Source organism: Miscanthus floridulus, chromosome 10 (genome assembly GCF_019320115.1).
Source record: "Miscanthus floridulus cultivar M001 chromosome 10, ASM1932011v1, whole genome shotgun sequence".
Lineage (NCBI taxonomy): Eukaryota > Viridiplantae > Streptophyta > Magnoliopsida > Poales > Poaceae > Miscanthus > Miscanthus floridulus.
Genome location: NC_089589.1, coordinates 87,003,071 through 87,030,567, shown reverse-complemented (window position 1 = coordinate 87,030,567; position 27,497 = coordinate 87,003,071). Strand labels below are relative to the sequence as shown.

The window sequence follows — 27,497 nt, the reverse complement described above, 5'->3', positions numbered from 1 at the left end:
CGACGATATCGGGACATGTGAATAAATAACCATCCGTACTAGTTGATCTTGCTTACGTGATCATCTCGGCGAGCATTTCTCCACCGGACGGCACCGTACTTGGTCAAGGAAGAGCTCCGATTCTACGAGGAAGGGAACACGGTCTTCCACGACCGTTGTCGCTCTCCCTCGTAGAATCAAAGCTCCTCCTTGACGTCCGTTACCGCTCGACAGAGAACATGCTCACCGAGCTGAACACGGTCCGCAAGTTCAACTAGTACGGATTTGCTATAATTTTCTAACTATTTTCTAAGTTTATATTTATATATACTTTAACCTTCTTTCATGTAAATATGCAAGCTTAAAGTGATTTTGAGCTCAAATTACTTACAAATGAAAAAAACCACAATAAAGAACTATAAATATATATAGTGAACAAAATGGCATAAGAAAATGGTGAAAATAAGAGTATGAGATTGGTAACCTTTATAACTGAAGAATCGACGGAGGAATCGAAGAAATCGACGGAGGAATCGAAGAATGGATGGAGGAACAATGGAGGGAGGGAGGAAGCAAGAACACTACTGCAGTGAGCTTCAAAATGTGCTGAGCTCGGGCTCGGGGAGGAAGGAGGAGACGGCCGATTTATAAAGGGAGAACATTTAGTCCCGGTTGGTGGATCCAACCGGGACTAAAGGTAACTTTTCAACCCCGGGCGCAGCCACGGCCCGGGAGTAGACCTTTACTCCCGGTTGGAGCCACCAACCGGGAGTAAAAGTATACCTTTAGTCCCGGTTGGTGGCTCCAACCGGGACTAAAGGTTCCTGCCACCTCTGTCTGGCGCAGTAGCCATTGGGCAGGGACCTTTAGTCCCGGATGGAGCCTCCAACCGGGACTAAAGGTATTTCTAGTCCCGGGGGCAAAAAATTTTGGGACTAGAGCCCATTTTGACCGAGGATCAAAGGTCTGTTCTCTACTAGTGGGATGAGCTCGTGGCATGCACACACACACAAACAATTATTTGGTGCTTGGATGTATATGTATGCTTGGACTTTGGAGTCATATACGCATGTGCACACGTACAGTTGCATACGTGCACAATGTTGTGGGTGGAGAATGGAGAAGAGCAACGAGTGTGGATTATTGTGAACGATTGTTGCTCCTAGTGTTCACTTTTAGATAGATGGATTGGTTGATTTATTAATTTGTTGCAGATTGCTTACTATCATAGATTCTCCGCCTTTATAGTAGACATTGTTTTTTAATGTTTTTTAGACTACACATTACAACACGCAAATCGTCGTTAAATCCTGTAAAGTTCGCTCTCATGGGAGTGGAACTCAGGACCTGAGCCCTGAGGTGTTACGTTCTTTTAACAACAACGGCTACAGGCCCTTTTGCTATATTTTTTTAAATAAGCATCGCTTTCTATACCTTCTTGATTGTTGAATTGATGTTAGTTGTCATGGCTTCAAATATTTGTAGCGAGTGGACGGCCTATATATGTCGCTATAACGTCCAGATCGGCAAAAATAAACTTCGGTCACCAGTGCAACAAGGTCCGGCCCGAGAAATCACTGGGCCTCACTTGTTTTAATACAGGTCTTGTGGAAGCGAGAGCTAAAGGACTTTTAATTTTTGCAATTTGTTTTTTTTTTTGCAAAATAAGTGCCTCAATCTAAATTAGCAGAAATGGCGGATTCAAATCACCAGTAGAGAAACGACTTTTGATCCACTTTGAAATTTGGCTTTAGTCCCAGTATTTTTCACGTCCGGGACTAGAGAAACCTTTAGTCCTAGTTGGTAGCTCCAACCGGGACTAAAGGTCCCTGCCCAACAGCTACTGCGACAGGCTTTTGCTGCAGGGGACCTTTAGTCCCGGATGGAGCTATCAACCGGGACTAAAGGTTAACTTTTACTCCCGATTGGTCCCTCCAACCAGGAGTCAAAGTATACTCCCGGCTGGAGGCTCCGTCCGGGACTAGAAAGGGACCTTTAGTTCCGGATGCTGTCTCCAACCGGGACTAAAGGTCCCCTCCTATATATAAGAACCGTCCTACCCGCTGAGCACGGGTGTCTTCTCCGTCCACACAGGTGATGAACTTGTGTAGCTTCTCATCTTCTCTCTCGTTACCATCTGCTAATCTCTAGTTTTTCCCATCTGTGTAGATCTAAAATATACTTTTGGTCTTGTAGAAGCTGTGATCTTGTGGATGTGGAATCGGAAGCCACAACCGAGGCAAATCAATCAGCCAGGTGAAGATTCAGCCATCTCGTGGTGGTGATTCATGCAGATCCAGTCTGTGCGGAAGAAGGTTCAGGTGCAGTAACCCCTGCAGCCGCCAGAGAAGGCATTTCCATTTTCCCCTTTCAATTGATTTTTGTAAGAATAAATCCATGCAGAGATGCAGTGAATCCATCTGGTTCTTGCTAGTTAGTGCTTCCTTTCTTTAGGAAATATTCAGATTTGGCATGTGGTGTTAGAATTTTTTTGTTGTTGACAAAATTAGCTCATACGGTACATTTGTATTTAAGCTATTTTAGTTTATTATATTACTAATTTCATCTTTCTTTTGAACATTTGCATGTGTTATTTTGACTATCTGATCATGAAGAATGGAAGGCAAGGACTATCTCGTCATGAAGAATGGAAGGCCGGCTGTTGATTTTGTAGTGGCTAGCTATTCATTTTGAAAAAGCTAGAAGCTGATAGTATATTGCTCTAGTGCTACTATTGTAGTAAACATTATTAAGCTTCTCGTGTGCTTGTGATGATTATTCAAACATTTCCTAGTGAGAATGTATACGGGGCATTTTGACTAACATGCGGCTGCAATCCAAATAGCTACCACAACTTTTTATCTAACATTTATAACAATAAACCAAACGCAGCCATATTATAACAAAAAAAACCAAACAAGAACTACCATATTATAACATTTATAACAAAAAAGAAAACCTTTAGTACCAACCGGGACTAAAGGGCCGGCCCACATGGTCAGGCCTGGAGGCCTCTTTAGCCCCGATTGGTATTACCACTAGGACTAAAGGTGGACCCTTAGTGCCGAACGAGAAACCGGGACTAAAGGAGGGGCCCTTTAGTCCCGGATTCGTGCTTCCAGTTGGGAAACCGGGACTGAAGGGGTTTCCCAACTGGGAGTACATCTTGTTTATGTACTAGTGAATTGCACCAATTCAATAGTTATAATTTCATATTTTTCCATTTAACCGATTTTTTCCACACGGCGTTTATTAGAAAAAAGAAAATTATAACTTCTCTATATGAGCGTCGATGGAGATAAAATTTCTATAATAATTATAGAGATCGGCCATATCTACAACCTTGTAGCTCGTAGTGTTTTCATGTAAAGCCATCTTGGTGCCAAAATAATCGATAAAATGTTTATAACTATAGATATAGATCTGAACTTTTTATCGACTATGTAGACACTATGATGGCTTCAAACAAAAAAAAATTGATGAGCTACAAAGTTGTAGGTCTCATACATCTCTATAATCTCATATAAATCTATCTTCTTTCTAGGTCATATGGAAATTTTATGATTTTTAAGATACATTGTGTAGAAAAGGTAAATTCTGCCAATTCAAATCACATAAAGGGAAATTTTGCTAACTACTTTACGAAAATCTCATTATTTCAATTAAAGGTATGAGTATATATTTTTCAAATGTTATGATTTGGGAAACCTTTTATTTTGCAAATCATAAAATGAGAAATAAAGAAAATTTAGAGCTAAATTATCATCTATGAAGAGGAAAGAGAGAATAAAAGTATATCAACTAGATTTACCTACCGTTATAAAATGGAATTATCAACAAAGGCAAAAGGAAGGTGCATGAAGAACTTAATAGCAAAAAGTTTTAAATTCATTGAAATTTATAGGCAGAGACATGAGGGTGGTTTGGTTGATAAAGCTGGTATCATTTTCAGTTTAGCCATGAAACTCCATATTTCTTCGACGCTCTTACCAATATACCGCAATTCCTTGAATTTATATATATAGTGATATATGTTGGCAACATATCAGGTGCAAACCAACCAACCTGTGCAAACTTAGAAACTACCAATCAGGACCACTAGATGCCGATCCAATGGATGGGGTGAGGGGGCTTAAGCACAAAAAAAAAGGTCGGCGGGTGGGGGGCTTAAGCGCAAAAAAATCCCACCTCTCACCCCATCCATTGGATTAGCATCTAGTGGTTCTGATGGGTAGTTTCAAAGTTTGCATAGGTTAGTTAGTTTGCACCTGATACGTTGCCATATATGTTCTTATCAGACTCCATATTTTACTTTTTGAAAATCAAATATCTTGAACTCAAAGTCTTGAATTCTTATCCAAGTTACACATTCCATCAAACTCAATACTTTTCATATATGAATAGTCAAATTTAGAAAATATTATCAAGGTAGACCTTAAATTACCAAGGCAACCGAATCATACTCATTTAACTTTTTCCCTTTTTCAAAGAAACATGTAAGAATTTAATATAATAGCCTTTTTCAAACTAAGAACTTCATAAATAAATAATTTTATAATTTATAACTTTTAAGCTCCTTAATATATACATTAAAATTTATTTTAAAATTATAATATTACATTTATTTAATCATAAAAAATATAATTTCATGTATAGATTTTTTACATTATGTTGTAAACTGGGACATGGACTTTATTTTACCAAACCAAAATTTAAAATTTAAGAACCTATCGATGCAAATTAGATTTTTGAAATTTGTCTTTTTTGTGATTTCTAAATCCTCTTTAAAATTGTGAGAGTTAAAATTAATATACTAAGGCTATATATTTAGTTGAGTAAAATGCATGGCCATTTCTTGAACTTGATTTGGCTGTCATGACCTAAACTCTCAAAATGATACTTTTTAGCTCCCAAACCAATTCTAGGGTGTTGAATATCATTTTTAGGTCATCAAACTTGTCACAGGATGTCATCCAAATCCAGGTCTAATTGGGCATCAAGCACTCCAAGCATCGACACAGGATCCAATAGGACCCACTAGAGTACAGGTTGGTCCTTGGCGCTTCATCATCGTGCTCCCCTTTTCTCTATTCCGGCACTCAAATCAGTGTGGCACTGCATTTTTTGTCAACATACCCACCCCTCTCTGCCTTCTTTATCCTCCACCTACGAGGCCATGGAATCCTTAGTAGTGGAGGTGGCGAGGGCCTCAATGGTGCTGCTTAGTTAGACGAGGAAGGTGGACGCACACCACGCCAACATCACCGTTGGTTCAAAAAAAAACTCCTCCACCGTTGGATTTTAAACCGGCAGTGGTATGCCGGTAGTGATGTAGAATTGACATTACTGTCGGTTCTTGATGTGAACCGGCAGTGATGTAGTTTCTAGGAAAGCCAAAAAACTCATTGAAAAAATAAAGAATTTTTTTTTAATACCGGGAGAGGCCCTACTGAACAGCCACACAGTCCCGCGTCACAAGTCACAAGTCAAGCGATTTTTTACCCGAAAAATGCGTGATTCGCGGCTACCGGCGCTCGAACCCATGTCTCCTGCTTCACGTCTTCGGCCCTAACCACTCCACCTGTAAGCTGATGGTGTCCGAATGAGATTTTCGTCCTACGCATTTTATATCTATCTAATTTTGAAATGAGTATTTGGGACCCTAAACGAATTCAAATGAAAAAGTTGCCAACTACAAAGTTTTATATCTTTTCGAGATCTACAACTTTTATTTTGGTAGTTTCTCCATCCGAGGTCGTTTACAAAATTTAAATTTCAAATTTGAGAAATTCAAACGTAGTTTTCCATGATAAGATGATTCCAAATCAAAAAGTTATCAACTACAAAGTTTCATAACTTTTTGAGATCTACAAATTTCGTTTTTGCTGTTTGTCCATCCCACGTCGTTTAAAAAATTCAAATTTAAAATTTTTAAAATTCAAACGTAGTTTTCCTTGAGAAGATGGTTTCAAATAAAAAGTTGTCAACTACAGAGTTTCATAACTTTTTGGGATGTACAACTTTTATTTTGGTAGTTTCTCCATCCGAGGTCGTTTATAAAATTTAAATTTTAAATTTTAGAAATTCAAACGTAATTTTCCTTGATAAGATGATTTCAAATCAAAAGGTTGTCAACTACAGAGTTTCATAACTTTCCGAGATCTACAACTTCTATTTTGTTCATTTGATCATTTATTCATCCGACGTAGTGGTAGTAACATTGTTCACAAATATTACATATCCCTCTTATTGTTTATGAAACTATTAGAGAGATCTGTAAATTTTGTGAAAAATGTTACATATCCCTCTTGATAAGTTCTACAACTTCTATGTTTATGATTTTTTCAGCTGAAATCATTTAGTGTTCCAAAATGACGTTTGAAGTTGCCATTTTTTGAAATTCAAATTCAAATAGATAAAACACAGTCACATGAAAAGATGAATAAAATAATAGTGGTAAGAACACAATAAATTGATATAGCATGATTTTAGAAATTTTTAGAAAAAAAATCATCAAATTTGAAGTTAGTATAAGGGAGAAAGACTAGTTACAAATTTTAGTCAGAGATTAAAAAGAGAAATCAGAGTTCTTCAATAATTTTAAATTTTAAGTTTAAATAGTATTTTCAAGTAGTAAATGATCTCAAATGAAAAAAAATTCAACTACAAAGTTGCATAATTTTTCGAGATCTACAACTTTTGTTTTGGGCGTTTCTCCATCCGAGACCGTTTGGAAAATTCAAATTTTAAATTTTAGAAATCAAACGTAATTTTTATTAGATAGATTATTTCAAATGAAAATATTTGGACATTCAAACGATCTCAAATTAAAAAAGTTTGAACTACAAAGTTGTAGATCTCGTTGAGTACTACAACTTTGATATAAAATTCGTCTTCATTGGACATCATACGAGAAACTTATGAAGTTTTCTGGCAGCATATCACTGTCGGTTCAAGCCACGAACCGACAGTGATAGTATCAGTGTCGGTGTTTGGCTAAAATCGACAGTGATGACCCAATATCACTGCCTGTTCTTGGCTAAAACCGACAGTGATATGAACCGGCAGTGAATACTCGAATATCAGTGTCGGTTGGTCCTATCACTGCCGGTTTTAGCTAAAAACCGACAGTGACTGTCTATCACTGTTGGTTTTTTAAAATTCAGCAATAATGAGGTCGACAATGATGTCCAATTCTGTAGTAGTGGTATGGCGGCTTTGCTAGTGATTTTTCCACCTTTGTAGCCAAGCATTGACGTCAACCTCCAATGGCATAGGGACCATCACATGTGATTTGCTGCAGCGACCTCTCGCAAAGACAGTGGGAATGTCTGCATCATCGAGTTGCTCAAACCTAGAGGAGGAGGGGATAGAGCGCTGAAGGATGATAAGTGGGACCTAGTAGTCAAGACCTGAGTCGCAAGGGATCCACCGTGGCAATTTTCTAGTTAAAAAAAAACTCGGACTGCGGAGGATAGCATGCGTCCCTCAAGCATTCACACTAGGGTAGAGGACTCTTCACCCGGTCCGAGAAAACCCCTGAATCTCGTACCCTTCCTACACACAGGGGCTGCTACCCTGTGAGTGGGTTGGTGCCACAAAACCCCTATGTGTAGGCCGGTGCCACAAACTTATGCTTTGGGTAATGTCGGGCAGACGAGGTTTTTTTTTAACCTCTGGCATTGCAATTCGTCCTCGTGGGGGATCAAAGCCTAGGCCGCGAGGGTGCCACTCGGAGCACTTGACCAGCCGGTCTAGCATCCGTTGGCGTAATTTCTAGTTAAGTGACAATTTTCTTTTCAGTTTTATAATTGCAAATTTAATTATGGAAGTGTGATATATCGACAATGTGTGTAGACTCAAACTTTTATAGGAAGCAATCAATAAATATGTACATCTTTCTCACGTCGTGCAATTTTTAAACAGCATTTTTCCTGGAGAAGGAAAAAAGCGCGGGAGGCAAGGGCCACCTCCGACGTCCCCGTAGATAGGCAGGCCTCAATTAGGCGCACGCACGACGTACCTGTCTAGTCGATCATTGGTCCCGTCCGTTCGTCCGCAGCAATGGTCGGCGGCATGTCACCGCCGCGGCGGACGCTGTCGATGGGGAGCGGCGGCGCCATGGGGCGCCGCGCGCCCGCCGCCGCCGCCGCCGTGATGAGCGACAGCCCCAAGCCCGGGCTGTCCCGATCGATGTAACATGCATGCATGCTTTGAACATAACATGCACGCATGCGCGAGTGTTGTCTGCGATCATATATCTGACCGACGCGAGGCATGCAGGACCATGGGCGGCGAGCGCACGGTGAAGCGGCTGAGGCTGTCCCGGGCGCTGACGGTCCCTGAGAGCACCACCGTGCTGGAGGTGTGCCGCCGCATGGCCGCGCGCAGGGCCGACGCCGCGCTGCTCACGGACTCCAACGCGCTGCTCTGCGGCATCCTCACCGACAAGGTTGTTAATTCCTGGCCCTGTTCTTCCCCCTTGTTCACAAATTTTTGAGTAATTCCTCCAAACCGTCGAAGATCATGGGTTCCATTTATATATAGGACATCGCTACGAGGGTGATCGCGCGCGAGCTCAAGATCGACGAGACGCCCGTGTGGAAGGTGATGACGAGGCACCCCATCTTCGTCCTCTCCGACACGCTCGCCGTCGAGGCACTGCAGAAGATGGTCCAAGGCACGTGTTCGATTCCATTTTCCATCACCGGAGTGTAGGACCGTGCACATGACATGACTAAGCGTGGATCGATGTCTTCTCTTGTGCATGCATGCTCGTCGATGGACCGATTTCGTGCATCAGGCAAGTTCAGGCACCTGCCGGTGGTGGATAACGGCGAGGTGGTGGCCATGCTGGACATCGCCAAGTGCCTCTACGACGCAATTGCCAGGATGGAGAGGGCGTCCGAGAAGGGGAAGGCGGCGATCGCCAACGTGGCGGCTGGTGACGACAAGTACTCCATTGTCGAAGCTCTCAAGGAACAGATGTTCAGTCCCTGCTTGTCTGCCATTGCCAACGAAGACTCAACGTTGGTTAATTAAATTAAACAACCCTTCCTCTGATCCATGGACTTGCATTTCGACCACAAATTATTTTCTTTAGATTTATTCATGGACTAGTGTATGGATTGACATCCTCATGTCTATGAGCTTGTGGACAGAGTCGTCATGGTGTCACCTGGTGATTCGGTTCTTTCTGCAACCAAGAAGATGGTGGAAGTGCATGCGAGTTCAGCTGTGGTGGCTGTAGGGAGCAAGCCTCAAGGCATCCTGACGTCAGTGGATTTAATTTATACTTGAATTCATGTGCATTGCTCTCTTGAATTGCTATGAATTTATACTCAAATTGGTACCCTTTTTGGTTCTTGTTCAATTCCTCATCATATATAATGCTTGCCTCTGCCAGTTCAAGGGATATCTTGATGCGTGTGATCGCCAAGAACCTGTCTGCGGATGCGACTCCAGTTGAGAAAGTATGTAAATACAACTGAGTTTCATGCATGAACTAGTTTGCGCAACTAGATAAGTGATAATTGAGCTAATTAAACAAAGGTGAACATTCTTTTATATGATGCAATGCAAACTGCAGGTTATGACTCATGACCCTGAATGTGCCACGGTTGACATGCCTATACTGGACGCCCTACGAACCATGCAAGAGCGCAAGTTCTTGCATCTTCCAGTGATGGACAGAGGTACGTGCACCTTTTCTTTCATTTCAGGGGAAAAAGAATGATCAGGGAAACATACTGAATCTGATTAACCAACCTCAGTCCTGATTACATTTTTTCCATTCCATCCATGCTGGCAGACGGCTCAATCATTTCAATTATTGACGTCATCGACATCGCACATGCCGCGATCTCCATCGTAAGCTCTCTGTTCATCCGTATGCTGAATAGTTGCTAACTGTGCATTTGGGTACTTGGGTAGTGGGAGATGCCTACCGCCTACTCATTGCGCAAAATGGGACAGGTGGAGAGCAGTGGTGGCGACGGTGCGGGGAGCGACGACGCGGCAGCCTCCATGATCCAGAGGTTCTGGGACTCCGCCATGGCCTTGGGTCCCCTGGACGACGAGACGGACACCCAGTCCCAGATGAGGTTGTTTATCTGCAGGAGCTCTGAACTTTTCGATCGGTTCTAGCATAACTCATATACACTGTCTGCTGGCCTTTCTCATTTGATTGATACTACAGTAGTTGACTGACACTGTTAATTGGTTGAACTAACCGGCGGCAGCGAGGCGTCGAGGTCCCAGATGATGTCTGATGTTCACCACGATTCCGTGGGCGGCAGCGAGGCGGGGTTCCCGTCGTCCTTCTCCTTCAAGCTCCAGGACAGGCGAGGACGGATGCACCGCTTCAGCTGTGGTATGGTACTACCAACCTTGCAGTGTTTCCATCAGAGTAACCTTTAATCTGTGCAGTGTGAGATGTAGCATGCACTGTAGCATTCCGACACGGTGATTGAGATTTGTGCTGCCTGCAGAGGTCCAGAGCTTGACGCCGCTGGTGACCTGCATCCTTCGAAGGCTCGGCGCTGACATCGACCCTGACCGCCTACCGCAAATCCTGGTATATATACACGAGTTTGTACATGATATACGCGAGTCATGGATAAGTAGCAAAGCCTGCAATTTGTGCGTGCGTGCAGTACGAAGACGAGGACCGGGACAAGGTGGTGCTGGCGTCGGACGACGACCTCGCGGCGGCGGTGGACCACGCCAGGCTCGCCGGATGGAAGGCACGCATGCATGCTTTTGAATTGAGCCGCCCTTGCGTCGGTGACGGTGTGTAACTACCTACTACGACTGATCAATTCATGGCAAGCATGCAGGGTCTGAAGCTGTTCCTGGACTACTCCGGCACCACCGGCCGTAGGAAAGCGGTGGCCTCCTCCAGCGGCGCCGCCATGGCGGTGGGCATGTCCAGCCGGGACGCGTGGGCGGCGGCGTACAGCGGGGTCGCCGCTGGGGCCGCCCTTGTCACTGGGATCGGCGTCATGGCGTATCTGCGAAGATCCTCCTAGCTGGCAAGCTAGTGCTACCAGTACCACCAACGGGTTGTTCCTAGCTGTCTTGCGATCACTAGAGGCAGTACATATACAGTGGGTTACCCAAACCGGTGCGTGTATGTATTATGTCTCGACGTGTGATGTCACACCTTAGTTTTAAAGAAACGAACTAATAAGCTATATGCAGGTTGTATGTGACTTCATATACATATCCACCAGCGAAATGCCGTGCATAGACAATAAAACTTCATTACAAAATGATTCATGGGAGGGGAGACGGGTGAAAATGATTCATGGGTCCATAAACAAGAGAAAATATACAAGATACTCAGGAGAAGCAGAGTGGGTCTTCTATAAGACCAGTCTCAATGGAGATGCCATGAGGATTTTATGAACATTAAATAAGATGACACATAAAAAAATAGAGTTTTGCCCCGTATTAATGAAGGGAGAGAAGAGAAACCGTTTCATGAGGATGAAATGAGCGAGCGTCGTTTGCAAGTCGTTGGAAACAGGATAACATCCGCACAGAGGCGCTTCGTTTCATTTCATCGATCCCGTGCTCCGGCTATGAAGAGGCGCGAAAAACCAATCCCACAACTATGTGGGGGCAACTCCGGTTATCTACAACCGCACATAACCCACCCACACAGCTCCATGCCTTGACACGTGCCTACCAATAGTTTGACCGACCCCCGCTTTGTTTCTCGCCCTATTTCTCGTCGTCTCGCCGCTGGTATCGTCGTATCGCCGCTCGGTTACCTGTTCCAAATACAAATTCTTCTCCACGCTCACCTCGGGCTGTCCCCGTTTCTTTTGTGCTCGCTTCCAACAATGGAGCCCCTGTCTTCCACATCTCTCCCATCCTTTCACCGCCGCCTAGGGTGCTGCCGCCCTACACTTGCTTGAGTAGTCGAGAGTCGAGCACTCCCGGGGCCTGAGCTTGAGTAGTCGAGGACTCTTGTTGCCCGAGATTTAGGGTTTAGGGTTCCGCCTCACTGCCCCCTTTGCCGTCTCCAGATGCCCTCGTCGCCGGCTCCAAGTCTCCAGGCTCCCTACCGCGGTAGCACGACGAGCTGATTTGCAACATACTCGGCCACCGTATCCAAATTGTATCGCCGCCGTCTCCATACTCGGTCACGAAGGTGCCGTTTTGGCACAGTTTGATTCCTTCCCGCAGGTCATCTCATTCTCACACATTTGATTTAGTTCCCCATTTGTTTTTTTCAACGCCTCAATTTCTCTGACATCGTGGCAAAGAGAAGGTCCATTTTATTCGCCAATTTAACTGCAATTTATAAAACTCTGTGTTGTTCTGACACTGAGTACTATAAGTACAAAATATCTTTTTCTTGTTCTGATCTTTTATAGCGCATTTCTGGTTTTAAGCGCATGTATTTCAATCGATCGTTCACACACTTCACATTTTACCTTATATTAAAAAAAATTAGGAAGTCTTTGGGACTGATGTTCAGAGCCCATTGTTTAGAGCCAGCAAGACAATGTTCAGAGCCAGGAAGACAATCAAATGAGAGATTCAGATTCCTGTTCTCAAGTTTGTCGGAGCTTTTGCTATTCTTTTTTTTAAGAGTGCTGGAAGCTTTTGCTCAGTGTTGTTTGTTTTAGTCTTGTGGAATATTGTCTGTTTCTGTCAATTGGTGGATAAATAATATTTCTTCTATTGACCGCCTGACTTTTGTATAGGATGCAAAAGTAAACTAGATAGCTATTGAATACCTGCTGCTAAAATAATAAATTCCAGTTTTTATCTTTATTCCACAGATCACCCAGGTGGTATTTCAGTAACAAAGAAAAGAAATGTCAATGTTTAGTTCTGTTAATTCCATTGCATCTAACATTTATATTCATGGTAGTAGCTTCCTGGAATGCTCTGCTAAATCTTTTAGAGTTGATGTTTCTGGGACCAATATGTAGAGTAAGCACCAGCCTTCTATTTTAAGCCGACTTTTGCATGCATCATCTTATATGCTGTTGCAATACCCTGTTCTCAGAGTATCAGAGAGTAAATAAAACCATGCCACTGCTAAATATTTGCAACTTTATCTATTTTCTGATAATATAATCTTCACGGAGCACCATGGTTCAGAGCCTTAGCAAGTGTTCAGAGCTCATTGATAGCAGAAAGCAGATGGAAGTGCCATAAATTACTCTAATGGTTGATTAGGGAGTACCGTGAACTAACATACACTACACTGGATTATTTATTGCATCTATTTACATTGGCAACAGTTTGAATGCTTGGTGTTAATCCAGTACTTTAGTCCTAGTTTAGTTTATCTTTCACAGAATAAACGTACGATTTTTATAATATTCTTTACTAGAGAAAAGTACTAATAGATTAAGTTTTCTTTTTTTTCGGCATCAAGGATCTCGAAGCTGTTTTTTCATTAATTCCAAACTGAATTACTCAATTTAGCTTATAGTCATTCTTATGTCAACATTTTCTACACTGGTGGCTTTATAAAATTGCTTATTTTTCACTGCTGTTGAAACTCAATATCTTGAGTTCAGTGCTATTAACCTTCGTCTTTATGGAAAGAGAAAGGTCCTAGTCGTATCCAGACGTCCAGACTCAACCACTTATTAAGACATCGTCTTCATTGGAATTCTGCACTGTTCTCCCTACAACTCTATTTTCTTCAACAAATCTACCCTTTATTTCTCAGCCAGGTTTGTTTTCTGGCCATCACCAATGTGCTCACTAAGAATTTCTTTTAGTTTTCTATACTGTACTCATTAGTTTTTGGGTCAATCATCTTTATTCCACAATTTTTTTCTGGTAATAGCTATATTTTAGGTGTCACCACTACTATACAGCAGTCATTATCTGATTAGTGTACTTTATGTTAAACTTCACACCTTAGTTTACATGTACCTCTCAACCTTATATTATCTTATATAACTTTTTAAGCTTGATCCTTTGCTTTTGGTCATATTTCAATGTTGCTGATATTTTTGAAAGACACTCTAAAATATTTTTGAAAGACATAGTAAAAGCATTTTATTTTTTGGTCAAATTGTCCACTTGTTAGTAATTTCTGTTGCTTGAATTTTATTTTTGGAGCTCAAAGTGATTTTTTAACACATTCACAGATGGTGGTATCTTTGGTCCTTTTCAACAACTATTGAGGGCTGCAAATTCTGGTGTTCTTTCTGCTAGCAATTATGGTGCAGTTACATTTGGAGCAAATCAAAACCTGCCAATTGGAGGCTATAGTCACTTATGTGTTGATACTGTCAAAGAGACTGCACCAGAAGTTGTATGTGACGATGGTTATTCTGCAGGCATCGAATATGAAAATGATACACCCAGACATGTTGTTTCACCAGATTTGTTTGTCGAAGACAACAACAATCCACCTGCAAATGATGAGTATGTCGCTAGTTTCAGTGACCCTATTGGCACACAAGAGTTCATGCGTGGTCATGATTTCGATTACAGTGATTTTGCTACTGGGATTGATGACACAGATCTAAATGATCTGGATTCTAAAAACCGCATTGATTCCGGTAGCGAAGAAATCGATAACGGTTTCAACGAAAAAGATTTGGATCAATCTTTGGTAGATGGTCACGATCCCAATGATGAGTTCAACACGATAAATGAGCCAGACATATCAGCATGCGTTCTCAGTGACTGTGGATGTTCAAACCTCGTCTCTGGCTAGGAAATTTCTGCACGATATCAGGAGGGTGTTCGAATGGGCTTCAATAAACGGTAATGTTAATTATCAAATCCTTGGTCATTAGATTACATTAGCGGCTGTACAGGAGGCGCATTGATGCCCATTGCCCATTCTTTAGGGAGAGACGAGAAAGAAAGAGAGCCAGAGCGTGGCGCACACAAGAAACAGCAGCTACCTTCGCTTTGCTCGTGTGTGGTCTCCTTCCCTTTCCCTTTCCCCTCCCCCTCCCCCTCCCTCCCCATTGTGAGCTTCGAAGCTTCATCACCTAGCCGGGGGCATGGGCCTCGGATAGCTGAAGGACGGTGCAGTCAGGGAGCGTCACCGTCGTCTTCTTGGCGCCGACATGGCAGCAGCGGTGGGGCGTCCCATGTCGTGCCCAGCTCGGCGCGCTCGTGGACAGAAAACACCAAGCGCGTCGCCACCTTGCTGCCATAGGTGCGCTTGCTTCTTGCTTTCATACATCACTGTTCTACTGTTGTTCAGGGAAAAAGAAGATGTTTTAATCGTGGGGTCTTTTTTTTGGTTTGTTTCTTTTTCAGACTGCGACGTGCCCTCTTGTTTCTTCAGTAGCAGTTGCCATACAACTGATCTGTGAAAGGATCAAAATGCCCAAGAGAGGGGGTGAATTGGGCTAATTCTAAATTTTCTTGCAATAATCAAATCCTACGGTTAGCCCAATTAACCCCTTGTGCCTAGAAAAAGTGTTTCTATTAATCTAACGCACAACGGACTTGCAACCAATGTTTCAAACTTACTCTAGCATGGCAATTCTATGAATGTAAGAACAATTATTGAATTGCTCAAAGTAAATGCTCAAAGTAAATGGAGAGAGAGGAACGCGGCGATGTTTTGCCGAGGTATCGGAGAGTCGTCACTCCCCACTAGTCCTCGTTGGAGCACCCGCGCAAGGGTGTAGCTCCCCCTTAATCCACGCAAGGATCAAGTGCTCTCTACGGGTTGATTCTTCGACACTCCGTCGCGGCAAATCACCCAAAGCCGCTCACAACTTGAGTTGGGTCACCCACAAGCTCCGCCGGGTGATCACCAAGCTCTCAATCACCACCAAGCCGTCTAGGTGATGGCGATCACCAAGAGTAACAAGCACGAACTCTCACTTGACCACGCGAAGCCTAATGAGAACGGTGGATGCACACTTTGCTACTCTTGATTCACTAATGAGGCTACTCTCTTGGATTCACGAATCTCAATCACCTCACTAGGACCTTGCTCTTCTTGGCACTCACAAACATGTTTCTCAGCTGTTGGAATGAGCAAAAGTGACTCCACACACGAGTGGAGCTTCTATTTATAAGGTAGCCTAAAAACGAACCGTTATGAGCTTCTGCGGGGTGACCGGACGCTCCGGTCATGTTGACCGGACGCTCCGGTCAGTTCAACCTGCATTCCAGTGATAAAGTGTTGACTGGACGCTGGCAGGGTCCGATCACCACTAACCGGACGCGTCCAGTCGCATTAAACCCTCACTGGAACCTTACTGTACTCGACCGGACGCTGAACCCCCAGGGTCCGGTCAGTACTAACCGGACGCGTCCGGTCGCAAATTCCCTTCTCTGGAACCTTACTGGAGTCGACCGGACGCTGGACATCAGCGTCCGGTCATTTGACCTCTCCAGCGTCCGGTCGCACCGAACACAATTTCCCTGATCAAATGAACTGACCAGACCCTACGGCCAGCGTCCGGTCGCACCGGAGCCAGCGTCCGGTCAGCATTTGACCCTCCATTCACTTCCAACTCTCGATCATATGTGAATGAAGTTTGCTCCAATGGATCTTAGGCATATTGAGGAGCTACCTAGTGCTAGTTTTAACAAGTGTGCACCACACCTAACTCACTAGACTCACCTAGGTCAAGCTACCCGTCCGTACTTCCCTTAATAGTACGACCAAAGGAAAAACAAAGTCCTAAACTACTCTAAGTGTCTCTCCAACTCCAATCGACACTTAGAACTAGTCATCCTTAACCTTGTCGTCCATCCTTTGAAAATCAAAACGATTTCCATCGTAGGGGCATGACAACCTTGATTGCCCAATTGATCTCCATTACCATGACCTAACTTAATTGCCTCTGCAAAACACACGTTAGTCATAGTAATCTTGTATTGTCATTAATCACCGAAACCCAACTAGGGGCCTAGATGCTTTCAATCTCCCCCTTTTTGGTAATTGATGACAATACCACCTCGAGTATGTGAAAGAGTGAGGTTTTTGACAGGCTTGGTTCGTATAAGCTTTTGTCGATAAGAACAAAAGAGTTAGGTAAGCTAATATGACCCAAGCCAACACGATGTACTCAAAAGATATGAAATAAGCATGAGTACAAGTAATAAGGCTCATTTGCATCGGAGTATAAATGCGGAAGCAAAGGCAAATGAGCATAACACAAGTGATATGACATATAAATAATGTAAAGTAGAGAGCACACATGTCATATATCACAATCACGTAGATATCACTATCACATAGATATAATAGTATGCATGAAGGTAAACACACGAATGCATAAACGTAATAGTGCATCACACAAATAAGACTCCAAATGTAAATAATAAGCTAATAATAGATAACTAGCTCCCCCTAAATGTCGCTCCCCCTGAATCTACATACTCGAACCCTCTCCCCCTTTGGCGCCAAACACCAAAACCTAATGGTTGGTCGGCGGGGCTGCAGCGGATGAGCCGGGCGCTGAGGTATGAGGAGCAAGATCAAACTAGGTGCCATCATCATCTAACCTTGAGCTCTGTACTGACTGACCCTCTGTGGCTGGAAGCGTCTCTAAAGCAGTCTGGGTCTGAGCTAGGGCAGGTGCTGCCTGTAATGCTGCTGGTACATCTGTCGTAGGATCTGAAGAGGCAATAGACGAAGGGAGCCACTGAGTAGTCACGGCGATAGGGGCTGCTGTAGAAGGACCGGTGGTATGCATATGAGGTGGTGTAGGCATGCCAGTCAACTTGCTGAAGGATGCTCCAAGACTCCTGGAGACTGACGTGTCAGGCACAAATAGCGAGGATGACTGATCCGGTGAGAAGCCCGTATGATATGGTGTGAACTGTAGGGCTACCACTAGTGAGTACAACCACTGGGACACCTGAACTATGGGAGAAGCAAACGGAGCTGGAGGCTGTCCTTGACTTTGAAGCCCACTAGGCTGTACTGCTGGAGTCATCGAAGTGGTGATAGGCTAAGCAAGCTGGGGCAAAAGCTATGGCTGTGGGGCCCCAAGTGCTGTTACTACATGCTGCATAAATCCCATAAGCTGCTGCTGCATGAGTAACTGCTGCTGATGCATCTGCTGCTGCTACTAGAGGATTTGCTGCTGTCGCTGGAACTCACCCTAACGAGCCTGAAACTGTGCAAAGTTTGTAGCTGTCTCCTGAGTCTGTCATGCCTAATCCTGCTGCATCCGCTCAAGAATAGCAATCAAAGTGGAGTCCGTCTGTGGTGCAGGTGGAGCTGAGCTAGAACTACCGGCCTCTGCATTGTGTCTGCGTGGAGGCATATGAGGAATCGGCAGATAGTCATCATCCAAACTATCACTCGACTCTGTCACCTCCTGTTGTGCCTCAAGCTGCTCCTCCTCAGTAGCGGCTATGCCTTTGATAATCTCGTCCTGCTGAGCTGCTGACTCTAGAACATCTAGACGATGGCTAGACTAAGTGGGTGCCTATGGTGTGCTGTGCCTCATCCTCTATGCCATGTTATAAGCTAGAAACTCAGTGGTGGCACCCTTGTACTCTGCAACCATCTCAGGGGTCCTAACCTGCACAGCCTTAAGCATCAGGAAAGTGATCCAATCTGCATATGGGAGCTGCCTACGACCCTTGAAGCCCTCAGCTATAGTATCCTCCATCTCTGATAAAAGGAGGTCCCAAATGTCGAACACGGTCTACTGCATCAGGGCATTGAGGAGCTAGAGCTGTAGGCGAGTCAGACCCTCTCTGTATCCTAACTTGGGAAGTAGTGTCCTCCTGATGATGGTCTCTAGCACTTGAGCTATAGGAGTAAGGTCACTAGGGTTCCTCCTCAACCCCTCACCAAAGGGCTCCTTGAAGCAATGGCGCACAAGATCTTTAGGAGGCACCATCCCTCCATGAGGATGCATGGGAGGCTCCTGCTGTCCATAACATACCTCATACAATCTGATAGGCTACTCCTGTAGCCTCAGTATCTCCCTGGCCCTAAAACTCATCACCCTGTAGTCTCTGCCGTTGAATGCAAAGTGTATGAAGTTATGCTGCGGGTCAATGTAGATCGAAGCATAAAACTGCCGAACCCAAGATGGTACATACAGTCCAGTCCGGCCAATCAGATCTGTCAGCCCCAGCAAATATGATAAGTAGGGGCAGATATGATCTCCGGCTGCTGCCACAATAGACTCTATATTACATACCCACTGTTGAGATAAGCATTGTAGAAATCCTCTTGCAGTGGCGTGTAGAAACCCTCTATTGCTCTCTCATCCCTCCTCGGAGGGAACCACACCTCAAACTCAACAAACCTCAGCTGCCAAACCTGCCTGGGCATGGCAGCCCTCAAGTCAAGATGTACCACTGGAGGTGGACATGTGGTCTAGGCGGTGGGCGTGAACCCCTGCACTATGTAGCTGGCCTTGGTGGAACTGTAGCACTGGTATGACCAGAGCGGCGTAGCTGGGGTGCCTGCTCTGTCTCCTCAGCCTACTGGCCCCCCTAAGTCTCCTGAGCTGGCTGAGGCTCTGCTGGTGGGGGCTGCTGCTGTGGCTGCTGCTGGGACTCCCCCCGAGGCTGAGGCTCCTCAATAGCCAGACAATGTCCTGCCATCATGATAGTCCTAGGTGGACCACCATGATGACGCTCAGCCTCCTCAACTGCTGGCCTCTATGCTGGTGTAAGCTGCGGATCTACAATGACAACACCACTGTGAGCACCATCTCTCTCGGCACGCTCTGCGGCCTCAGTGACTGTTGCTGCTCTCGCTGTCTCTGCGTCGGGGTACTTGCGCTTCTTAGATGTAACCTGCTTCATTGCCTTGCCTTTGGTTCCTGTGGGCAAGCGAGGCGGGGGCCTCCGATCGTCATCTCCTGGACCACCACCAACGTTCTTGGTGTGAGCCATCTGATCTGACAAGAGAAAAACTGCCGCTGACGAGACCAACTGTCCACTGACACTCTCAAGGCTTGGCCTCGATCCGTACTCGCGAGCTTGGCTCTGAGTTGACTGTCAACTGCCACTGACACCTCAACGACACCGACTCGCTGCACGATAGAATAGATGGATATATGAGTAAATACGATATATCTAATAGATGCGAAACCCTATTGGAGCAAGCAATTTAGATACGAAATTGAAGCGACGGGCATGCTACCTGACGATCGGCGATCCGAGAAAAGAAGAGACGTCACGCGGGGAACCTTGAAACTGGCTAGGGTTTGGGTTTGCGAAGCACTTCGATGAATCGGTGGCCCTAGATGATTTAGGTCAATGCATTGAAAATTGAAAGGATCAAGCAAAGAGGATGCTATGGCCTTACCGGAGAGCAACAACGGTGGCTCTAGGCAAGGTGAAGGCAGAGCGAGAGAAGTGGACGGCGGTGGAGGACTTGGTGGCGCTCAGTGCTTGGGAGCAGATGGCGGGGCACACGGGCAGCAGAAGATGTCATGGCGAGGTGCTTGGCGTGGGCAAGAGTAGGGCAGACGATGGCGAGCGTGGGCGGCTGGAGACCAGAGAACTGCGGCGGCTAGGGCATGGCGTACGGGAGGCTCGGTGAAGGCGACGTACGGGGTTAGGTCAAGAATGCTCGCGACGGCTATGGTTAAATGAGGACCCCACGCGTAATAGAGAAGGAAACGGGGAAAGAGATCTGATTCCGCACATTCTCTACTAACCGGACGCTCTGGTGGTAGCGACCGGACGCTACCACCTAGCGTCCTGTCGATTCCAGAGAGGTCCAAATCCTCTGGAATCACGATTGGACGTGTTTGGTGGTCCATGACTGGACACAGGCAAGGTCCGGTCAGTTGCCTTGAACTCCATGTAGATCGACCGGACGCTGGAACCCTTCCTGACCGGACGCACAAACGTAGAGTCCGGTCACTCCATCAGCTTCTGTTCGCCTCCTATGAACTAACCGGACGCTGGACTACAGAGTCTGGTACAGCGTCCGGTCACTCTTTTCCAGCAAATCTTCAATGTTCCTTTGCGCTGCCTGTTCCCAATCAAGTCCCAATATGAATAAGATCCAAATAAACACCAATTGGGACTGATGTGAGTGACCTCTCTCAAACCCTCATATTTTTCAAAATATTTTACCTTAGGCTATAATTCTTTTTAAGAAAATAGGCAATAAGAGGTCAAATGGAACAAAACGACAAAACAACATCCATGCATATGCAATACTTTATAAGTAAATCTAGTTGCTTGTCAAGTTTGATCCAAGGTTAAGCTTCTTCGCACGCTTTTCAGCGGTTATCTTAACCATGTTAGACAAGCCCTATATGCATTGCCAAAAATTAAATATGTTGTATATTACAATAAATGCAAGGGACAACACAAGCTCAATTTTTAGTGAAGTTGCTAAAGTCAAGCACATTGAGCTCATTCCGCAATCTACAAAATGTAGCCTCATCTAGCGGTTTAGTGAAGATATCCGCTAATTGATCTTCGGTTCTTACACCTTCTAGTGATATATCATTTTTAGCAACATGATCTCTTAGAAAGTGATGGCGGATATCTATGTGCTTGGTGCGAGAGTGTTGAACCGGATTATTTGCAAGTTTTACTGCACTTTCATTGTCGCACAAAAGAGGTACCTTTTCTAGAACTACACCATAGTCTAGCAAAGTTTGTTTCATGTATAAAATTTGTGCACAACAAGCACCCACAGCAATGTATTCCGCTTCGGCGGTGGACAAAGCCACACTATTTTGTTTCTTGGAGGACCAAGACACAAGTGATCTACCAAGCAAATGGCACCCTCTGGATGTGCTCTTTCTATCAACTTTGCAACCGGCATAATCCGAATCGGAATAGCCGACTAATTCAAATATAGCTCCTTTGGGATACCAAAGGCCAATGCTTGGTGTGTGCTTAAGGTACCTAAGGATTCTTTTTATGGTAATAAAATGTGTTTCCTTAGGATTAGCTTGAAATCTAGCACACATACACACACTAAACATGATGTCGAGCCTAGATGCGGTTAAATATAACAGGCTACCAATCATAGAACGGTAGAGAGTTTGACCAACCGGGTTATCTCCCTCATCTAGGTCAAGATGTCCATTGGTAGGCATTGGTGTCTTAATTGGCTTACATTCATCCATCTTGAATCTCTTGAGAAGATCTTTTGTGTATTTCTCTTGAGAGATGAAGATGCCTTCTTTCATTTGCTTGACTTGAAAACTAAGAAAGAATGTAAGCTCACCAATCATGGACATCTCAAACTCCTTCGACATCAATTCACCAAATTCTTTGCATGAGTCTTCATTTGATAATCCAAAGATGATATCATCAACATATACTTGATAAATGAAGATATGCCCATCAAGCTTCTTGATGAATAGTGTGGTGTCGACCTTCCCAATGGTGAAGCCCTTGTCAATGAGGAAGTCCCGAATGCGCTCATACCAAGCTCTTGGGGCTTGCTTAAGCCCATATAGTGCCTTGGACAACCTATAAACATGATTAGGATATCTAGGGTCTTCAAACCCGGGAGGTTGATCAACATAGACTAGTTCATTAATAAAGCCATTTAAAAATGCACTTTTCACATCCATTTGATATAGTTTCATTTCATGATGTGATGCATATGCTAGAAGGATACGGATGGCTTCTAATCTTGCAACCAGCGCAAAGGTCTCTCCAAAATCCAAACCTTCAACTTGGGAGAACCCCTTTGCAACTAGTCTTGCCTTGTTCCTAACAACAACACCTTAATCATCTTGCTTGTTGCGGAACACCCACTTTGTTCCAATGACTCTTGCACCTTTTGGTCGCTCTTCAAGAGTCCAAACTTCATTGTTAGTGAAGTTATTCAACTCTTCATGCAAGGCATTGATCCAATCCAGATCTTTAAGAGCTTCTTCTACCTTAGTAGGCTCATAGCAAGAGACAAAAGAGTAATGAGCAATAAATGAAGCAAGTTTTTGAGATCGAGTCATTACACCCTTTGATGGACTCCCTATGATGAGATCTTGTGGATGATCTTGTAGGAGAGGTGTATTTCTTCTATTGACCACTTGAGGAGGAGGTTGTGGAGCATCAACATCTTGTGCTTGTACCACCATTTGCTCATGGGAGATATGAGTATCTTCATTTTCTACTCTCCCATCTTTTTCACCATCTTGTGGCACACTTGATGAAGAAGGTTGATCAATGACTTGTACATCATCTTCATCATCTTTTGGCTTGATGTCTCCCACCGGAATATTCTTCATAGCCTCCCTCAATGGTTCATCACCTACATCATCAAGATTCTCATGTGCTCCTTGGGAGCCGTTAGATTCAACAAATTCTACATCATATGTTTCTTCAACCAAGCCGGTGGCATGATTAAATACTCTATATGCTTTGGACTTTGATGAGTAACCAACAAGAAAACCAATATCACAATGTCTTCGAAACTTCCCTAGGTGTTGCTGCTTCTTGTAGATGTAGCATTTGTAACCAAACACTCTAAAGAAGGAGACGTCTGGCTTCTTCCCATTGAGCAACTCATAAGGTGTCTTGCCAAGGAACTTTTGAAGGAATAGGTGGTTTGATGCATAGCATGTGGTGTTGATTGCTTCTGCCCATAGAGCTTCGAGGGTGTTGTACTCATCTAGCATTGTCCTTGCAAGAGTGATCAAAGTCTGGTTCTTCCTCTCAACTACACCATTTTGTTGAGGAGTATAAGTTGCGGAGACTTCATGCTTGATCCCAACTTCATCACAATAAGCTTCAATGTTTGTGTTGTCAAATTCTTTTCTATTGTCACTTCTTATCTTCTTGAGCTTCACTTCAAATTCATTTTGAGCTCTCTTGGCAAACTTCTTGAAGCAAGATGCAACTTCGGATTTGTCATGAAGGAAGAATACCCATGTATACCTTGAATAGTCATCAACGATCACAAGACAATAAAGATTTCCTCCCAAACTCTCTTGTATGTTGTTGGTCCAAATAAATCCATGTGAAGGAGTTCTAGCACTCTTGTGGTTGGCATGAAAGCTTTGGTTGGATGAGTATTTGCAACTTGCTTGCTGGCTTGACATGCACTACAAAGCTTGTCCTTATCAAACTTCACATCCTTCAACCCTCTCACCAAATCATTCTTCATAAGCTTCTTGAGTGAGCTCATTCCAACATGAGCAAGTCTTCTATGCCATAGCCACCCAAGTATTGTTTTGGTGAATAGGCAAGTCTTCAAATTTATATCTTCGGAGGTAAAGTCCACTAGATATAAGTTGTTGCATCTAAATCCATTGAATATCACTTGATTATCATCTACCTTGGATACAACAACCTCCTTCTCGGTGAACAAGCATTGGAAGCCAAGATCACACAATTGTCCAACGGATAGCAAGTTGAAGCTCAATGAAGCAACATAGAGCACATTGGAGATGGAATGATCATTTGATATTGCCACTTTACCCAATCCTTTAACCTTGCCCTTTGAGTTATCTCCAAATGTTATTTTCTCTTGTCCATCTACCTCTTCATCTAGTGAGGTGAACATATAAGGATCACCGGTCATATGTTGAGTGCAACCACTATCAATAATCCAACAACTTCCACTGGTCTTGTAGTTCACCTACACACAAGAGATTCAAGCTTTAGGAATCCAAACTTGTTGAGGGCCCTTCACCTTCTCAACAAGTGACTTAGCCACCCAAATCTTCTTAGGCCTATTCTTGTTAAGGGGTCCTAAGAACATGACTTTCATCTTTCCACTAGAATCCTTTCTAAGCATGTAGTGAGCATTGAAGGCAAAGGGTCTAGCATGCTTGGGTAAGGGTTGTGGCAGTGGAGTTTGGCACTCATGAGCAAAGTGACCTTCTTATCCACACTCAAAACATCTCTTTGGCTTTGGCTTTGGCTTTGATTGTTGTTGTTGAACTTGAGCCTTCTTCTTCTCTACACTTGCCACATATCCAATGCCACTTTCTATCCATCTTCATGACGGTGTTCATGAGTAGCTCACTTTGGAGGTGCTTGCCTCTAGCAAACTTGCTCAACCCAATCTTGAGATGCTCTTTCTCCAACTTGAGCTTCTTATTTTCTTCCTTTAGAGCATCATCTTTCTTCTCTTCCTTGAGCTTCTTGTTTTCTTCTTTGAGCTTCTCATTCTCAAGGATTAACTCTTTGTCATGATCAAGAGTTTCTAGCACAATGGTGTTGTGGCTTTTCATTTCTTCAAGATCTTTCATGAGCTTTTCATTTGTGTTCTTGAGCTTGACATATTCATCATAGTCATTGCACTCAACCACTTACTTGCCTTTGCCACTAGATCCTTGCTCAATGCTCTCATTAATAAAATCATCACATGATGTAGCTATATCAATCTTAACAACATGGTTAGTAGCATCATGTGGCTCATTTAGTAAAAATTCTTGAGCAATAACAAGAGTATCATGATTGATCTTAAGAGTTGTATATTCATCTTTTAGCTTGTTGTGGCTAGTGATGAGCTCATTGTGCACCCACTCAAGTTTATCATGTTTATCTTTAAGCTCTTTCTTAGAAGATTTGAGCTCCTTGAGTTTGGATGATATAGCATCATTAGTTTCTCTAAGCTCATCATTAGCCTTTTCCAATGTATCGCACTTTGCTAAGAGAGAATCATTTTTAGCATCAAGCTTTTCATTTTTAGCTCTACTCTTTCTAATGATCTTAGTGTATTTTCTTAGTATTTTGACAAGATCATCATATGAAGGAGAATTATCATCATCGCTATCGCTATCATCATCACTAGCTTGCTCATCATCACTACTATCATCATTATTAGTTACCTTGCGTTCACCCTTGGCCATAAGGCATAGGTGTGTAGAGGATGATGGCGATGGTGGCGGTGAAGATGGAAGATCAATAGCAATGGCGGCCACCTTCTCATTGTCATTATCATCATCGGATGATCCACTAGATGAATCAATGTCCGTGAGCCAATCACCGACGATGTAGGCCTTACCACTCTTCTTCTTCTTGTGGAAGTCCCTCTTTTTGCCATCTCTCTTCTTGTATGGCTTGTTCTTCTTCTTCTCATCTTCATCTTCATTACTTGAGTCATCTTTCTTGCCCTTGTTCTTGTTCTTGAACTTGTCTTTCTTGGGCTTGGGGCATTGATGTGCTAGATGACCAAGTTCACCACAATTGAAGCAATCCATTTCGAAGATTGGCTTTCTTCTAGAGCTTGTGAAGAACTTCTTCTTCTTCTTGCCATCGAACTTGATGCCACTCTTGTTTAGCTTCTTTAGCATCTTGGCGGATTTCTTCACCATGAGAGCAAGGTTTTCATCATCTTCTTCATCACTTGAGCTCTCATACTCAAGTCTTGCTTTACCCTTGTCTTGGCTAGCTTTGAATGCTAGGTCCTTCTCTTTCTTCTTGGTAGAGGATGAGCCATCTTGTGGTGTGATGTGCATGTACATCTCGTGAGCATTGATCTTTCCCAAGATTTGTGTCGGTGTAGCGGTGGAAAGATCACCTTGGTGTAGCACGGTCACAATATGCCCATATTTGTCAATAGGGAGGACACTCAAGATCTTTCTCACAATGTCGGATGGTGACCTTTGAGTAAGTCCAAGCCCATTGACTTCCTCTACAAGAACATTCAAACGTGAATACATCTCATTAGCACATTCTTTGGGAAGCATCTCAAATGAATTTAGCTTTTTAATCACAAGATGATAGCGTTCCTCACGCTCACTCTTGGTTCCCTCATGGAGCGCACAAACAACCGACCATAGTGCATGGGCGTCTTTGTGGTTCTTTACGCGGTTGAACACATCTTTGCAAAGGCCTCTAAAGATGGTGTTGCGAGCCTTTGCATTCCATTTTTCATAATTAACCTCATCGCCTTGTAGGTTAGTAGCATCCTGAGGTTTTGGGAAGCCTTGTGAGGCGGCTCTAAGAATACCAACGTCTAGAGCTTCTAAGTATGCCTCCATGTGGATTTTCCAATATGGAAAGTCATCTCCCTCAAAGATAGGAGGAGGTCCATCCTCGTGAGCCATCTTGCTCTAAGCGGTTAAGCTTAAAAACGTGAGCATGAGGCTCTGATACCAATTGAAAGGATCAAGATGCCCAAGAGGGGGGGTGAATTGGGCTAATTCTAAATTTTCTTGCAATAATCAAATCCTATGGTTAGCCTAATTAACCCCTTATGCCTTGAAAAAGTGTTTCTATTAATCTAATGCACAACGGACTTGCAACCTATGTTCCAAACTTACTCTAGCATGACAATTCTATGAATGTAAGAATAAGTATTGAATTGCTCAAAGTAAATGCTCAAAGTAAATGGAGAGAGAGGAACGCGGCGATGTTTTGCCGAGGTATCGGAGAGTCGCCACTCCCCACTAGTCCTCGTTGGAGCACCCGCGCAAGGGTGTAGCTCCCCCTTGATCCGTGCAAGGATCAAGTGCTCTCTACGGGTTGATTCTTCGACACTCCGTCGCGGCGAATCACCCAAAGCCGCTCACAACTTGAGTTGGGTCACCCACAAGCTCCGCCGGGTGATCACCAAGCTCCCAATCACCACCAAGCCATCTAGATGATGGCGATCACCAAGAGTAACAAGCACGAACTCTCACTTGACCACACGAAGCCTAATG

At 43.9% G+C, this 27,497-nt stretch overlaps 1 protein-coding gene across 1 annotated transcript; it reads left to right on the top strand.

Annotated features, from left to right (window-relative positions):
- The first annotated feature begins 8,023 nt into the window (after positions 1–8,023).
- Positions 8,024–11,176, top strand: LOC136485018 (CBS domain-containing protein CBSCBSPB5-like). Its single transcript, XM_066481968.1, has 13 exons — positions 8,024–8,174; positions 8,263–8,431; positions 8,527–8,659; positions 8,783–9,008; positions 9,141–9,254; positions 9,386–9,452; positions 9,569–9,674; positions 9,791–9,849; positions 9,955–10,082; positions 10,221–10,351; positions 10,470–10,555; positions 10,635–10,724; positions 10,818–11,176. The coding sequence occupies exons 1-13, from the start codon at positions 8,044–8,046 to the stop codon at positions 11,007–11,009; spliced, it is 1,632 nt and encodes a 543-aa protein (XP_066338065.1). The 5' UTR covers positions 8,024–8,043; the 3' UTR covers positions 11,010–11,176.
- The last annotated feature ends 16,321 nt before the right edge of the window (positions 11,177–27,497 follow it).

What these genes read in the sequence shown, in the direction of transcription:
- LOC136485018 (XM_066481968.1), top strand. Translation starts at nt 8,044, where the DNA reads ATGGTCGGCGGCATGTCACCGCCGCGGCGGACGCTGTCGATGGGGAGC. An exon ending in CACATGCCGCGATCTCCATC is followed by an intron (nt 9,850 to 9,954) that starts GTAAGCTCTCTG and finishes AAAATGGGACAG; the next exon opens with GTGGAGAGCAGTGGTGGCGA. An exon ending in GATGCACCGCTTCAGCTGTG is followed by an intron (nt 10,352 to 10,469) that starts GTATGGTACTAC and finishes TGCTGCCTGCAG; the next exon opens with AGGTCCAGAGCTTGACGCCG.